General features: G+C 45.2%; 1 protein-coding gene across 1 annotated transcript in view; it reads left to right on the forward strand.

Moving 5' to 3' along the window:
• The window catches only part of DNAH1 (dynein axonemal heavy chain 1), a 3,604,831-nt gene that overhangs the window by 1,891,406 nt on the left and 1,695,901 nt on the right, over window positions 1–17,524 (forward strand). Inside the window, exon 37 of the mRNA XM_069644003.1 lies at window positions 9,786–9,963. Within this exon, the coding sequence (XP_069500104.1) occupies window positions 9,786–9,963 (178 nt within the window). The remainder of the gene's footprint in view (window positions 1–9,785; window positions 9,964–17,524) is intronic.

Below are 17,524 nucleotides of genomic sequence, written 5' to 3' on the forward strand. Positions count from 1 at the left end.
GATATGCTGGTCATAGGTTGTGACAGGTTGTTACTAAGCAGACCTTGTCTCTGTGGATAATTTTGTGTATTACGGAATGTTGCACTTCGGCTTGCAAAGAGGTCCCTTAGGGTCTGCTGAGAGTGCATTCCACAAGAGGAGTGGCTACTTCTTCGACTCTTCAAGAGGGGTGCCGCTGCAGGACATTTGCAGTGCTGCAACCTGGTCTTCGCTGCACGCCTTTAAAAAACATTACTGCCTTGATTCTGTATCTGGTCAGGGGGCTACATTTGGTAAAGCTGTTCTCCACAGCATAAGGCAATGGTACATTTGATTATCCCTTATCCATATTGCTATGGGAGTCTATCAAAGATGAGGAATCCGTGGGAGGACACAATCCATTAGAAAAACAAATAACTTAACCCTGGTAATGTTCTTTCTGATGGATGTTCCTTCCACGGATTCCTTATTGCCCTTCCAGCCTACCCCTGTATCTTTGGGAGAATGTCCATGGTTTACATCTTCCTCTCTTTCAATGTCTGGGTTTCTGTAACCTTCGAGACAGCAGTGCGTAAAGAGTGGAAAAACATAACCTGAGGGATCCGGCACGGTGTGTGCTACTTATATCAGTGTCAACGTCCTGGTCGAGAACGGGATGGAAGCCGCGGAGGGACCATGAGTCGACAGCGCACGGTGCCCTCTTCTGTCGAAAAGTTTCCAAAGCTGCAAGTAGGATATCAGAATATCAAATGTGAGGAATCTGTGGGAGGAACATCCATCAGAAAGAACATTACTGGGGTAAGTAATTTGTTCATCTGTACTATTTGGTTAATAGGGTTACTGTTAAGAGAGTCTGCTCCAATGCCCCCCAGCTGTGTGAGGACTGCTGCTGTGCTGACTGAGCTGCTCCCGCCATCTGGCTCTCCCGACACTCGCATACCTGCTTCAGTAAAGGATCTCCTGCCGCCACGACCATCCATTGAAGTCACATGATCGTGACTGCAGTCTTGACTGACTGCCCCAGGACTGGTCTTCCTTCAGGCCACTCTGCTATCCCCAGCTGTGCGAGGACTACCACCGTGGGGACTGAGGTACCACCGCCATCTGGCCTTCTGCACACCTGCTTGAGGAATGGATCTCCTCCCACTGCTGCACCTTTGCAGGAAGTCACGCGATGCCCTTGTCACCCCTTCATATTTCCACCTCCTAGGGCCTCCTTGCCATGGGTGGCTTTATTCAAGGGCCTTGTATTCAAGGGTTATCTTTCATCCTGTTTGCGCTGTGTGCGCCCATATATCCACTATTACATGCTTCTTTTACTTATTTTTTGTTTCATTCATGTACAGTTATGACCTTGTTCATTTCTTATTACCTTCCTTTTTTGTTCCTTCTCTCAGCTTCCCCACTCATTTCTTTTCCCATCCCACCCATACGCTCTCCTTCTCATGCTGCTTTCGGCTGCTTTCTAATTTGATTTATCCCAATTGATTCTCTTCTGCTGTTCCTATTCTCACTGTGCATCTCTGGAACGCCCGCTCGGTCTGTAACAAGTCTCACTTGATTCTTGACTTATTTTTTCAGCTTAATTTGCAATTTCTCTGCTTGACCGAAACATTGCTCACAAAGCATAACACCTCAACGCCTCAGCTCCTGCCTCTCTTACTACTCCCTCCACTAAATGTTCACACTCACCACTCCCCACTTGTCAGGGCGGTGTCCTGGAAGCCATACCAGTACAGCTGTCACATCCTGTCATTGTATGCAACGGGGCACAGATACCATCCTCATGTCCAAGAGAAGGAAGTGCATGGAGATTAGGAATATAAAAATCCTAGTCTAGGAAAATATATGTGGGACCTGTGATGAAGTCCCTTGCTTTGCTCTAGAGACCTCTAATGGATAACTAATGGTGAGGGATCCTCCCGGATCTATGGATGTTGGCCCGGGGCATGGTATTGTAAGGGTGCACTGGTCACCCCACATAGTTGCTGTTATTGGACACGGAGCAGTCACAAGCAGCTTAAGGGTACCACTGACCCTTTAAGGGTGTTGCAAAAGGACCTCAGGCTGTGTACGCCATACCCAAGACAGGCCAGGGAAAACCCAGAAAGAGTTGTAAAAACACTCTTTTGTCTCTTTGTGGACCCCACTCTACTTCGACAGAACCCTTTGCAAACCATGCTCCTTATCCTTCTTCTCGCTATTGCTCACTAACACACTGAACAGAATCCTGGCATACTAACTGTCAAAATACTTTGCTCTCATAAATCGCAGGAATTAATCAATGGGGAAATGTACATGTTTCACAGCGCTCTATATTTGAATGTGTTTGGCAACAAAAAAGAGGAATACATACTATCACAGAAATGTGTTTGGTTTTTCTTTATTTTTTTCTAAATTGTTAGTTTAGTTGTTTAATGTGTCCCGTGATCCTTCTAGATATCCTCATGGTTATGAACACAGATAACATGTAAAGTGGATGGAACTCCCTCTCTAACTTGGGAACTGTAGTTCGACCAAGGTAAATCAAAAGAGAAGAAAAAGGCAAGCCCCAAGGGCAACCCAGCAACACTGCACATAAGTTGCAGCGTGCTGCACTGATGCATAAAACGTTATAGGAAAGGGTATTATCAAAAATACACCATGGAGAGACAGTGTTGGGCCAATTTCTGGTACATCTATTAAATGGAAAAGATTACTGCAGCAAATAAAGACCTATTGGATAACGTCCTGGAGATTTGGCAACCTTGTATTACCTTTGCAACTTCCAATATGTTAGGAAAGTGGGGTAGTACAGATCACTATCTGTCTGTGTAGTGGTAGATGGGTTGACAGTTGAGATGCTTGGCTCTTGAACAGTTGGGTGGTGAGTTTTGAATATGGACGTATGGGTGGGGCAGTCGTTTTGGGCAATGTGTTTAAATGATTTTTGATTCACCTGGGCATGGAAATGTAGTTCCCTTCACCTTTGTGGAATACTTTGGTCGACTTTAATACTGTCCTCTATGTCTTGTGTGGACGTGAGTGGGTTAGGCACCCCTTAGACTATGAGGTAAGAATTATTAGGACAAACAAATCTTTTCTTTTTCCCCTTTGTCCCTCCTTTCTTTGGTACTAATTCCCTGTCAACAATATTATATGATATGATATGAATCTGCTCATTATGTATCCCACCTCTGTTCGGCTCAGGTTACGAATAGACCATTGCCTGGAGATCTGACTCACCTGTTTTTTAAGATCTGTTGCATAGGTTTTGCGTCACGTTTTTATTTAAATGTTCAGCAGTATCTCATTGAGGAACCTTGGGGTGTTGGAGGCTGTGGTGTACTATTTCTTTGAAAATCAATCTTCTGGGTACTTCTCTATGGGTACATAAGGTGTTTCCTCGTATTGCGGTTTACAATTCTGCCTGTTTACCTTTTGGTATTCACTTTTTCAAAATGGAATATAAAAGAATTTGAAAAAATAATAAACCAGATTTGAAGATGCTTCCTGCGTGCTGCAAAAACTGCAACTCCCGTCAGTCCTCTTTGGGAAATGATTAAAGTCTTTCCCATTACATTGGATACTATTATTAGCTACAGTATTATTAAAGTTGTTCTCCTTTGATTGGCGTTAAAGGGGTAAAAGGCTGAGCCCTCCTTTCCCATATTCAATTTGGTGCCCTACAGTACAGGTTGCAAACCGATATCTACAACATCTCATTTAGCCCACTGAGCTGTTTTATGAAAGACTATAGGAAGGAAGATTATATCTATATAGTGCAAATCAATAAGACCTCCCTTCCTACTCATTGGTAGACTACTTAGAGGGTCAGTTTTCAATCCTCTGAGTGTTAAATGAAGAGTTAAAACCATGTGCAGAACTTGCATGTATAGTGGGATTTTCAGATTTTTGGCAGGCATAGCAGGGCCATGGATCGAAAGTTATGTATCCGCCTGCCCCATAAGCTCTGTTTGCCAAAAAGTAAAGCATTCACGTTAGCAGCTCATTCTGATGCGGATGTGAATGCATTGGATTCCTTTGGAATGCACCAGCTTTCGGCATCTGCAAAAGTTGTCTGCGTCTTGAAAGGGCCCATTCCCCAAACACAGATCCCAAACTTGGAATAAATGGACACACCCCAGTAGGGAATGAGACCAGGCGATAGATTGCAAGTTGAACAAAGTTTATGTCGGGTAAAAGATGCACGCAGAGAACGCTGCTGCCCTGAGAACGCTCTGGCAAACATTACACGAGCAGCAGATTATAAGATTGAAACGCGTCACTGCTGAAGTTTGATATAGGTGCAAAATACTAGAACATAATAGGCTAGATGTGCAGTTACATTATGGATACATAGGAGACATTCACACCAGATTGGCTGGATGCTTAAGTGTTCGCCGAACAGCACATGGGTCAGCTGGACTCCTCTCCGTGGTGTGAAGGTCAGACAAACAAGATGAGGCGTAGCTAACTAATCTATTTTAGCAAAAACAGGAACTGAAGGCATGCAACAAATAATCATTAGAAAAAGTGGACAGTTTTGTGGAGTTCACATTGGTAGGTATCTGGTCGATTTTGCCCTTTATGCCCTAGGGCCTATAAACCCAGGCGTTCGAGTCCAGGTGCCCACCTTGGAGGTTTTTGATCCTGCCTGATGCCTCATGACATAAGCTGACAAGTGTTCGTTTTACCCAGGATATATAACGGTAGAAGATTAGATCTGTGGTGGGTGATCGGTTTCCTCATAAAGAAGGGGTCAGATATGCATCTGCATCAAGGGGGGGTCGGGGAGCTGTGACTTCACGGTGGGGGTCGAGGGACTTTGTGGAGGCTGATAGGCACGTGATTCTGCTAAAGTCACACATAGGGCAATGAGCTCAGAGATACTGTGTTTCTTTGCAACAATTCGCGACTAGGCTTCAGTGAGAAAAGAGCTTGTGTGGTGTAGACGGAGGAAGTGGTAGGGGTGGCTGGGCTGGCTTTACAAGGCACTGGACAGTGGGAGAGATGGCTTTTGGAAATCATTGTGCAGCCTAGTACAAAGATGGAGTTTGGGGTGGCATAAAATGGAGTCTGTCCGTGTCATCCAATGGCTTCTTTCCTCTGTCGTCGAGGGCAGACAAGGGGACATCTCCCCGCTATGGGATGAGCAATAGATCCATTCCACACAGAATGTACAGGGGGTGGTGAAAATACCCTTCCTCCCTTACAGCCTGTAGGAATACATTGTAAATGCCTGCCGCCATTCATTCACACAAAAAATGCTCAGAGTGGAATGTGTAGCGCACCTAGTTGCACAAATGGCCAGTCCAACCTGCGCAATTTCCACTTAACTAGAAATTAGCGGGTTAACAGACCTACTGCAGACATCTCTTCACACCCCGAATAGCTTTTAGTGAACAAAAATACATATCAATACTTGTGTACAGTATGCTGGCATGTGAATAGTGAAACAAAGGAGGCATGTGCGGAGCTCAAATGCACTGTGTTTCCCCACTCGTGAAACTGCTATACAATTAATAGAAAGACTGCACACCTGCAGGACAGTTCTGTGTCATCGTAGATGCAGAATCACGCCATTGGTGTACAGAATTAGTTTTGCCTACCGGCAAATCAAAACTTGCTCCTTCAAAGTCAATAGAACTAATGTGCCTCTCATCCTCTCATTCGTAAAGGGATTGAATACATTTGGTACACGCCATCGACGGGCAATGTAATTCTGCAACTTATCAGATTGGCAAAACACATCTGCAGAAACATGGGGCAAACCTGCAGTAGTGTTTTGCCTCATGCTGTAAAGTAATGCATGCTAGCAAAAAAGGTTCTACACTGCATGGGTTTGCTCAATCACTGAGGGGCAGGATGTTGGTCTTCAAATGTTTGACAAAATAAAACATTTGAAATGGGTCTCCTTAGGTCTATGTACTGTACACCAGAAAAGTGATTAATAGGTATAAATAGCACGTACCTGAACACAGAGGCACTAACAGGACGTTGAACTGAAGTGATGCAGTATTCATGAGCCCTAGAAAAGTGTGCACTTTTATACTCTAGTAGTTGAAAATGCCTTTTTTTTTTTTTATTGGGCACCGCCACTTGCACATAAGATAATAAGGGAATTGTAATGTAACATTGCGCTTGCTTACTCGGAAGGCATAATGGATGCTGGTATCAAGCTGAATGTGGGAGCTGCCCCTCACAATGGATGTCTGTCCTAACAAATTGTAAACATGGCCATTTAGGTGATGCCCTGTATCAATTGGGCTGAAACGCACCTTGCATACCGAGTAGACGGACATTTTACACTGAATATGTGCAAATCTAAACCTTTGCAAGAGACAGTGACAAAAGACTGAAGCGGACAAGACCTCAAGAACCATGTGCTTTGCAGGAGTCTAATACATGACTTCATACAATATCAGCCGGGCACCCCAAGTCTGTATTACTAAACAGGCCATATACCGAATCGCACACGCCATAGTTCCTGAGAGGGGTGGGGGGCAGGCGGAGAGAGTTATGAACAGATTAAAAATGAGGGGTCATTATACACAGCAATCCTTTTGGTGGTTCTGGAACTTGTTTGTCCCCAGGTGCCAATTCAGCTAATTATTATTATTATTTTTTATTTTATTTTTGGCTTTTCAAAGAAAAACCTTTACAAAAGTACATAAAGTATTTTTTTTTCCATTAAAATATACATATCTTCACTTTTGCTATTCACAAAATTCATAGATCTACTTCTCTCAATTACTTAATCTCATCAATTTGTGTTAACAACTAGATACAACTGGACATCGCAAACTCATTAAATCTCATATATATTTTGTAAGAAGCAATTTTAAGCTAAACACAAAATCATAGTTGTTTGTTCAAAAAGTACATCTCACACATACGTAAGTCAAACACTAGTTAAAAACACAGTTAAAAAAATGTATACAGCATATTCATTCCTTCTACACCCGTTTTGCTAATTCTCTTAATTACCTAAGCCACGACATTGTACATTAACTAATAAATTCCTTTAAAATCAAACAGCAGAAAAAAACATCATACAATAGTCATTAAGCCAATGACATTTGTTAAGAATCTCACTATCGCCATTTTGAAGGAAATCGATTTTCCATGCAGCATATTCCACCACATTACTTCTGGAACTACTTTCTCTGTGTTCGACACAAATTTTCCAAAACACTCCAATCTTTTTAATCGCAAGATTTCGCAGTCAAGTAATAAGTGTCTTAATGTTTCCTTTATATTAGGAATTCTGCAAAAGTGACAGGATATATGTCCCCCTCCCAACTTTTCTCTAATTTCAAGGATTTCCCCTGTAGTCAAGACATTAAAGCGAAAGCGCATAACGTTCTTCCTCCAGTTACCATTGGGAAATCGATTCAGATAGGGTTCCAGTAGGCCAATAGACTTCTAATTAGATACAAGGTGGTAAGAGTGGTGATGACAATACTTGGGCGTTTGAGTCCTCCCAATCTGAGTATTTTAATAAAGATTTGACTTTCATGGGATTCTGTATAAGAAGGTCGATATCAACTCCGATCTTATCTAGTGCTAATTTAGAGCTTTCATACATACATAGAGATTATTAGCAAGGACTTTGTTTTCCCAGATTTAAGCTGAGAACCCAAAATTGCATATAGGTTGTTGCCTGAGGCCATAATCAACTTCTGATACATATTAATATTTTGCTTGTACATTTATTTAAAAACAAACCTGCACATCTAGTTGCTGCTTCAGAGTTGCAGAGAAGCTTCAAACCCATAATATATGTGATACCAGTAGATTGTTTATTGATTTGGCGAGATGTCGTGTGCTACATGCATACCAGATACTTAAGAGTGCTGAATGTTTAATTTATTATGTATAGATTATCAAGCGGTATTGCAAAGGCTATTGCACACCAAATCAAGTGAACAAAAGAAACACAATAAAATAACATTGCATTTAAAAAAAACAAGGATGTGCAATTAGAAAAAGATGTTTTAGAAGGTGGAATTTGAACCCAGCTGATACAAATGGTTGTCATGTGAAGGGCAGCATCCAAACTCCTTTGCTGCCAACACTGTTCTTGAGAAGCCTGGGTAAGTGTCTATTAGTTTGAGCACAGTTCTTTACATCAGATCATAGCCTTACACATGACCAGTGTGGTTTTCGTCGAGTGCCACACCATGGAGAGAGTGAAGAGGTGCTGTTACTTTCTCTTTAAGCTTATCAATGGGGAAAAAGAAATGTGTCAAACAGAGGTGACTCGCCTCAGGACAAAGGGAGCATCATGTGTCACCAACAATTCAAATATTGATGACAAACACTCTACTGCAGGGAACATATTTTTAAGGTGAACCACTTAAAACAAAACCGTTTCTTTTGATAAAATTGGTTTTAGGTATACTTCCTTCCTGTTACATATTCTTTATCACTTGTCTTCTCAGTAAGCTTGGAATGTTGCTCTGAAAGTAAGTATCCAGGATAAGTGGTGGGAATGAAGGGTAGGACATTCATATCGGGACGCAAGCACAATGCACAGAGCCAAAAATAGCAATCAGTGTGTGAAATATCTGCTACGAAAACATAAAATATGGATTAGGTCAATGCCAAAGATAAGGAAGCTTGGATATCATGAGACAAAATGAATAGCTTGAGAGTATTTAAAAAGCACGCAAAGATCTTAGATGTATATAGCAGCCTCTTATGGTCAATTTCACCTGATGCAAAAGACTCAAAAAGACAAACTATTTGGAGCACAACTGTTGTTTTCAGCAATCTCTCCCAAACGTCTAGACTGACATAAGATTGGTATTTCTGTGAGTTTGTGTTTCAAGATTTATCTTTTTTATTCTGGTCAGAGAAGGGGGTTAATCAAAGCGCAGCATCAACAAAGAATAATAAACAGTTGTCTTTTGTATTTATATGAAATGGAAGGACACACAAGCAGCTGGTGAGTTTGGTTTTATGCAAAAAATACAGAACATTATCCTGTTATTTTGAAACAAGATGAAGGATAAGAGGGAAGAATTTGCTTTTTTTAGTTTGGGCTATTAGGTATCACTTGTGACAGCTAAAAGCCAAAACTATTGCATTAGATTACATAGAGGGAGGAATGGCATATGAGGAGGGCCTCTAGGTGTTTGGTTATGTGCCCACCCATTGACTGCCCATGATCATGCTAATCCTTATAGCCATTCCAACCCAGTTCCTGCTCCTCCCTGCCCAACACACCTCCTCATGGAAACTCTTTGAGCTTGCTTCAATGAAGCCTTTCCATCAAACTTGGCACTTAAAGTGCCTGCCAGTGTTTTTTCAAAGCAGTCTTCTGGGATTTAATGACTTAATTGGAGTTGTAAACCTACTACTAGTGTAATAAAAATGTCTTACCCGGTCTGCCTTCAGCCACTTAATTTATAAGCACACTGTGTGTCCTTCACTGAAGTCCTGTTAAAAACAAGCATTGGCAAAGCCAATGGTGTTGGCTTATGTATAAGCATTAGGCATTTGCCAGGCACTGCTATTAGATACCCAGGTATCCACACCATTTTGCACATGCTACCATCAATGGGCAGTTAATACCACTACAGCTGTGCCTGGCAAGTGCCTTTTCCATGGCTACACAAAAGGCCAAACTGTTGGCATTGCCAATGCGTGTTCCCTTATGATAAAGCTTTTCAGGACTAAGATTACATCTATGTCGGTTTACACATGTCCAGTTTGATTTATGTCTGACACTGTCGTTCGGAATAGTTTGTGCATTACTTGCATGCATATCCGCAGTACTGGAGGATGGCTAATCCTTCCCTCTGTGACCTGTTCCATAGGACTGATGGCATCCTGTCCTCACTCATTCGTGGAGGCGCTGGTTCAACAGACAATGATAAGAAGTGGTATATGTTTGATGGGCCAGTGGATGCTGTATGGATTGAGAATATGAATACAGTGCTGGATGACAACAAGAAGCTATGCCTTAGCTCAGGGGAGATCATCAAACTATCTGAGGTAAGAAACACTGCTCAAATCTAGTTTACCATTCCTTCAAATCTATGTCTAGCACTTGCCCAGCCTCCTTGTGATACTTGAGCTCTGGAACAACCATCAATCTTACCAAGATGAGGAAAACGCATGCCTTCTTTTCCTTCAATGCAACCTACTTATCACTTCCTTCAGTATCACATGAAAATGTAACCACTCTACACTACTTCAAAAACCCATTACCATTGATTGATTAAATCCTCACCATTCCCACCCAGCATTTCTCTACTGTGTTGCATTGTGGTCAGCATTCCTTCCATCACAAATCAACCACCTTCCTGTTCTTGCTGTGCTATCAACTGCTACAACATGATTTCTATCCCTTGTACCGTTAAGCCCAATTGTTCTCAACCATATTGACCGTTCCTTCTCAAAATTTCAAAAATGTCAGCTATAAGCACTTTCCAGCACCTCTCAGCTTTGTTATATCACTGCTCTCTGGCATCACTCCTTTCAAATACTCGTCCCCTGTTTGTTCCTTGGCTGTCATGAAATGTTTTCACTAGTCTGCCACACTTTATCACTGGTCTTAACACCCTCCATAATCACCCACTTCTCTCTCCCTGTTCCATCTCTTATAACCCCACTATTCTCTCTCGCTTGTATCAAAATATCGAGTGGACTGTGTCCTCCCATGTATTCCTCATCTTTGATATTCTTATCTCGCCAGCTTTGCTGCTTCGGCAAAAAAAATTCCACTCCAGAGGGCGCTGTGCTCGATGTCGTGGCATCGATGTCCCTCGAGGGTTGCCGTCAGGTGTCAACATCATCAGCAGTACAAATAGCGCGAGCCGCGCCTGTTGGCTTCAGTTCCGATTTTCCAAAAGATTTGCTTCGAGTGTTGAACGGCACGCTTCAGTTTCGTCAAGAAATTTCTTCATCTTCCAACACTTTCCACCCCAAGGTCTGGTTTAAAAAAAAAAGCCATGACTGCGGGGCGAAGATGTCCATCACCGATCCGCACCGCGTCTGGCTGTGGTGCCTGGGTTCTGAACATCCAACCGATGACTGCGGGTCCTGTCAGGCCATGACAGGAAAAGCTCTCGGGGAGCGCCGAGGTAAACTGGCGGCGGGAGGGCGGCTTCGAAGTCATCTTCGAAGAGGGATAAAAAGTCTGGGGAGTCTAGGGACTCGTCCCGACGCAAAAAATTAAAGAATTCCTGGTCAGGAGTTGGTCGAGACAATCTTCGTCTTTATTGAAGAAGGCGAAGAAGAGACACCATAGGTCTCCCTCTTCTTCGTCTGATTCCTCTACCGAGGTTATCAGGTGCCCAACCAAATATGATTCCCCCAGAAAATGGGATGCTTTCAAGAGTGAAATGTTGCATATAGAATGTGGCCTCGACCCCCTTGAAGGAATCACGCAAAAGCCATGCCCCGGTCGCTCCTTCGGACGACCTAGGGAGGTCAAAGACTACCATGGCAAAGCTGAGTGTCAAACCTGTGAGTCACTCTCGGTCCGACGAGAGATTGTCGAGGGTATCGTCTCGAGAGCATAGTACTTCTCCAATACCTCAGAAAAAGAAGAAATCGTCAACAGTCAAGCCTGTCGACGCATTAGTCGAAGGCGGCACCGAACAAAACGGCGCTATTGCCGAAACCTTCGTCAAAATCTTTGTCAAAGGCTCCATCAGTCACATTGTCGAAGCCAGCGTCGACTCCATTAGCGTCATCGACGCCATTGTCGAAGCCAGTGTCAGCACCTTCGACGGTCACTTCGACCATATCAAGGCCTCTGTCCTTTCCAGAAAATCAACTTTCATGTGCCAATACATCTCAAGCACAGAAGGTACCTGAGGTTCGCCGTTGGTGGTTCTCATTATTATTTTCGAGTTCTGCCATTCGGGCTGACCTCTGCCCTGAGGGTCTTCACCAAACTGATGGAGTCAGTGTCAGCGAGTCTCGGGCGAGGGGGGATTCACGTCTACCCCTACCTGGACGATTGGTTGATCAGGGCTCGTTCACCCGAACAGGCCTAGGAACATCTTGGAATCACCTGCCACTCCCTATACAGACTGGCCTTCTCCCTCAATTACAAGAAGTACCATATGATACCATTCCAAAGACTCCAATTCATCGGAGCAGTCCTGGATACTTCCTCTGGGAAAGCCTTGCCTCCCGAGGTGAGAACTCAACACATTCTGCAGATGGTAACAAAGTTCCAGAATGCCCAGCATCTGCCGGCCTTCGATTTTCTGTGGTTGCTCGGCCTCATGGCATCCTGCATTATTCTGGTGCCAGAGCAGAGGCCTGATTGAGGATGAGATCCCTTCAATGAGTCCTCAGGACTCAGTGGTTCCAATTCTCGGGGAATATGTCACATCTACTGCAAGTTCTGAGCAGAGTTGGTAAAAGTATTGAACGAGAAGGGCATACGGTATAAGTGGACATTCCCGTTTGGCCTGCCTTTTGATTGGGAAGGAGCCCAGAAACGGGTGACAACTTTACAGGAAGGGGCCGACACACTTCACATTGAACTGGAGGAGACCCCCCCCCCCCCCGAGCTCGAGAGTGCGGGGTGTGGTGGGACGCAACAGGCTGAAATCTTGGAGCTGGTCGACAGTGGGAGAGAAGAAGAGGAAAAGTGGCAAAGATGGCATGAGGAAGGAAAAAGGAAATCCTAGTGAAGAGAGGTGTAATTCACCCAATGGCTCCTAATTTATGACGCAGCAAAAGGGGTGGTGGGCCTGAAGACAAGGGTCGGAGGAGGAGCAACCATTTTGGGTACGGAAAGGGCGGTGATGGCGTGGTGAGCAAGCGGGAAGGGAATGATCTTCCAGAGAGCGGTGGGAGGGGGGGCAATAGGGAGGGAGGAGGGAAGGGGAGGGGTGGAGGCGAGGCATTCAAGGAGGAGGAAGGCGAGAAGACAGTTGCTCAGAAAAAGATCTAAGTCTCAAATTAACTCCTTAAGTGGGTAACGCATGATGTGAGGGGGCTGAATTCTCCTTTAAGGAGGAAGAAGTTGGAACATTTCGTGAGAAAGGAGAGACCCGATATTATGGGACTCCAAGAAACGCACTTGCTATCCAAAGACCAGGGACGGTTGAAGCTGAGAGGCTTTGATCAGATATTGCATGCTTCAGGACACAGTAAAATGAAGGAGGTAGCATTAGCTATTAGAAGCACGGTTAATTTCAGAAAGGAGGCAGTCACGAGAGATAAAGAGGGGAGATACTTAGTGGTTAGGGGGAAGTGTCAGGATGCCCCTTACACAATTGCGGTGGTATATAGCCCCAACTCTGGTCAGGAACAATTTCTGTTGTCGGTATTGAAAGTGTTGGAAGAGCAATCCTGGGGGCAAATTATCTTAATGTGGGATTTGAATATCGCATGGGATAGGGAAAGGGACAGAAGTGGTAAAGGTTTGAGAGGTGGTGGGGCGGTGGTATCGACTGAACTGAGGGAGAAGATTAGGAGCCTGGGGTTGAGGGATGTCTGGAGGGAGGTTAAGGGAGAGGCGGAGGGTTATACCTTCTTATCGGGGGTTCATGGATCTCAATCTAGAATAAATTACATATGGGTCTCGGTAGGACTAGCGGGAGGAATCCGGGAGGTGCAGGTGGGACCGATTGGAATAGCCTACATAAGGTAGTATCAGTGGTTATGGATCTGGGTAGGAGGGAGAGGGGGGTATGGGGCTGGAAATTCCCAAGTGCGCTTTTTAGAGACCCAGTAGTTCGGGAGGGAATTCAAGAGAAGATTAAGACCTTCTTCGCAATCAAAAGAAAGGAGGATACGGGAGAGGGGATAAGGTGGATGCCTTAAAGGCTACAATCAGAGGGGACCTAATTGCTGCGGCCGCTTTTCAAGTGAAGCTGTTAAGGGCTTTGGAAGTTCAATTGGAGGCAGAGGTTGAAGCAGCCAGGCAGGCAGCTGGTGCAACCCCATCCCGGACAGCCATACGGGCTTACAGGAAAGCACTGGGCCAATTAGAATTGTTACGTACCAAGAAGGCAGAAGGGGCACTCCTAGCTGTGAGACAAAAGTACTACGCAAAGGCGAATAAAGCGGGTATGCTTTTGGCACGGCTACTTAGGGGAGCAAGGGCGAAAAATGCTATTACGGCCTTAAAACTGAGCACTGGGGAGAGGGTAACAGAGAGGGAAGAATTGAAGGAGGCTATAGCTGGGTTCTACGACTCCCTTTATACATCCCAAAACCCCCTTAGTGAGGCGCAAGATACGTTTTTGCAATCCATCCAGCTAGGGGAAATTGATGGGGAAACGAGGGAAGTCTTAAACTGAGAAATCACAGAGGAAGGAAGTAAGGGGAGTGGTCAGAGCCCTTCCAGTGAATAAAGCCCCCGGCCCTGACAGTTATACCACAGCCTTTTATAAAATGTTCATTATACTGTTGGCCCCCCAACTGACCTCCCTATTCAACGCATTCCGACGGACAGCAAAGGAGGAAGCAAAGGTGACTCTTGCCCTCAAGCCGCATAAGGACCCGGAAGAGAGAGCAGTTTACCGCCCCATTGCCTTGATCAATATAGATGCCAAGATATTTACTAAAATCCTGGCTAACAGGTTGGACGCCATCCTTCCTTCTCTGATACATCCCGACCAAGCGGGCTTTGTCCAGGGCCGGCAAATGACAGATAACATCAGGCGGGTGGCCCATTTAGTTGAAAAAGTCCAGAGAACATCCACCCCAGCAGTCTTGGTGGCGCTCGATGCGGAGAAGGCTTTCGACCTGGTGGAGTGGTCTTTTCTGTTTCGAGTAATGGAAAAGATGGGCATTAGGGGGGAATTTCTCACGATGGTCCAGGCTAATTATCAAGCTCCATCAATTAGGATAATGGTGAATGGGACGGCTACTAGGAGGGTCAACTTACAAAGGGGGACTAAGCAGGACTGCCTTCTATCCCCTATTGTTTATGCGCTGTATCTGGAACCCTTATTGCAAGCGATCAGGGAAAAGCCGGATATACGGGGCATCCCGTTTTCGGGGGAACAATAGAAGGTCGCAGCCTTTGCTGACGACATGTTGCTGATGTTGACAGTGCCCAAAGAGTCGATTCAGGTTAGCTTGTCCCTGTTGGATCGATTTGGGGAGGCCTCGGGATTTAGGATTAACGCCAACAAGTCAGAAGTCCTCAATTTAATGCTTAGGGGACTAGAACTTGAGGAATTGAAGGGGGGCACTCATTTATTGTGGAGTCCGGGCGGGATTAAATATTTGGGGGTAAAGATCACGGCAACAATTGCAGGGTGGTACCCAGCGAATTTTCCCCCGCTCCTCAAAACAATCCGAAAGGATTATCAAGGATGGCGAGGCCTTAAGAGTATCCTGGCTAGGGCGGATCGCAGCGGTGTAGATGGTTACGCTCCCGCGACTGTTATATTTATTTCAGGCTATCCCGCAGCCTGTCCTCTCAAGCTTCTTTAGGGAATTTGTGTGGGAAGGGAAAAGACCAAAGGTGCGGGGTGGTTTGCTGATGGCATCTAGAAGGGAGGGAGGCCTAGCTTTGCCGAATTTTCGGCGGTATTATGAGGCAACTCAGCTACGAATTATCAGGGAATGGTTGAAGGGGGAAGAGAGTCCGCGAGAGAAGCTCTGGGTGAGAATGGAGAGAGCGGTGGCCCACCGTAGCCTTTCGGAAGTCCTTTGGCTCCCTAAGCAGCATAGACCGGGGCACCTCTATGAAAGCACTATAACTAAACTAATGGTGGATAGCTGGGATAGCATGGTAAGGGCCAAGGGAATTACTTCATTCCCGTCTCCATTTACGCCACTCTTTGGCAATGGCGACTTTTCCCCAGGCCTGGAGAGGGGGCCTTTTGAGAGTTGGCAGGAGGGAGGGTGTGGTAAGCTATGTGACATGTTTCGAGAAGGGGAACTGTTGTCGTTTGAGGACTGTAAAAGGATATTTGCAATAGAGGAGAAGGAAAGACTGTGGCATGCCCAAATAAGACATTGGGTACTTCACCCGGGGGTCAGAAAGGCGGCAACTAGGGAGCCGACACAATTTGAATTTTTTTTACTGACCAACGATGGTACAAAAGGCCTTATCTCCAATATTTATAAGATCCTGAATAGCTCGCAATCTGTTCCGCAATGGGCTTACATGCAGAAATGGAAAAAGGCCCTAATGGGGGAAATCAGTAAGGAGGAGTGGGAAAGACTATCGAAAAAAATACCCAAATTAGCCAGAGCATCCCAGCTCCAAGAAGCATGGTATAAGCTCTTATTCGGCTGGCACTACACCCCGGCCAGGCTTCACAAGATGTTCCCCACGAGATAGGACAGCTGCTGGAGGGGTTGTGGTCTGGTAGGCACGGCAGAACAAGTTTGGTGGCAATGCCCCAAGATTGCACTGTTCTGGGTGGAGGTACAAAGGGCACAGGAAAGAGTTTTTGGCCCGGGAGATACACAGACTCCAATGCAGATCTTCCTGGGCGTCCGGGTGGCTTCTGACGAAAATGTTTTTCCGAAGCAGCAGAGCTGGCGAGATACGAATATCAGGGAATGGTTGAAGGGGGAAGAGAGTCCGCGAGAGAAGCTCTGGGTGAGAATGGAAAGAGCGGTGGCCCACCGTAGCCTTTCGGAAGTCCTTTGGCTCCCTAAGCAGCATAGACCGGGGCACCTCTATGAAAGCACTATAACTAAACTAATGGTGGATAGCTGGGATAGCATGGTAAGGGCCAAGGGAATTACTTCATTCCCGTCTCCATTTACGCCACTCTTTGGCAATGGCGACTTTTCCCCAGGCCTGGAGAGGGGGCCTTTTGAGAGTTGGCAGGAGGGAGGGTGTGGTAAGCTATGTGACATGTTTCGATAAGGGGAACTGTTGTCGTTTGAGGACTGTAAAAAATATTTGCAATACAGGAGAAGGAAAGACTGTGGTATGCCCAAATAAGACATTGGGTACTTCACCCGGGGGTCAGAAAGGCGGCAACTAGGGAGCCGACACAATTTGAATTTTTTTTACTGACCAACGATGGTACAAAAGGCCTTATCTCCAATATTTATAAGATCCTGAATAGCTCGCAATCTGTTCCTCAATGGGCTTACATGTAGAAATGGGAAAAGGCCCTAGGGGGGGAAATCAGTAGGGAGGAGTGGGAAAGACTATCGAAAAAAATACCCAAATTAGCCAGAGCATCCCAGCTCCAAGAAGCATGGTATAAGCTCTTATTCGGCTGGCACTACACCCCGGCCAGGCTTCACAAGATGTTCCCCACGAGATAGGACAGCTGCTGGAGGGGTTGTGGTCTGGTAGGCACGGCAGAACAAGTTTGGTGGCAATGCCCCAAGATTGCACTGTTCTGGGTGGAGGTACAAAGGGCACAGGAAAGGGTTTTTGGCCCGGGAGATACAGACTCCAATGCAGATCTTCCTGGGCGTCCGGGTGGCTTCTGACGAAAATGTTTTTCCGAAGCAGCAGAGCTGGCGAGATACGAATATCAAAGATGAGGAATACGTGGGAGGAACATCCAGTCGAAAGAACGTTACCAGGGGTAAGTAACTTGTTCTCATCTTGTCCAATCCCTTTGCCCTTTCCAGTTTTCAATCCATCATTGGCCCT

The sequence above is a fragment of the Ambystoma mexicanum genome, chromosome 2p (assembly GCF_040938575.1).
Source record: "Ambystoma mexicanum isolate Mex_15411 chromosome 2p, UKY_AmexF1_1, whole genome shotgun sequence".
NCBI classification, from domain to species: domain Eukaryota; kingdom Metazoa; phylum Chordata; class Amphibia; order Caudata; family Ambystomatidae; genus Ambystoma; species Ambystoma mexicanum.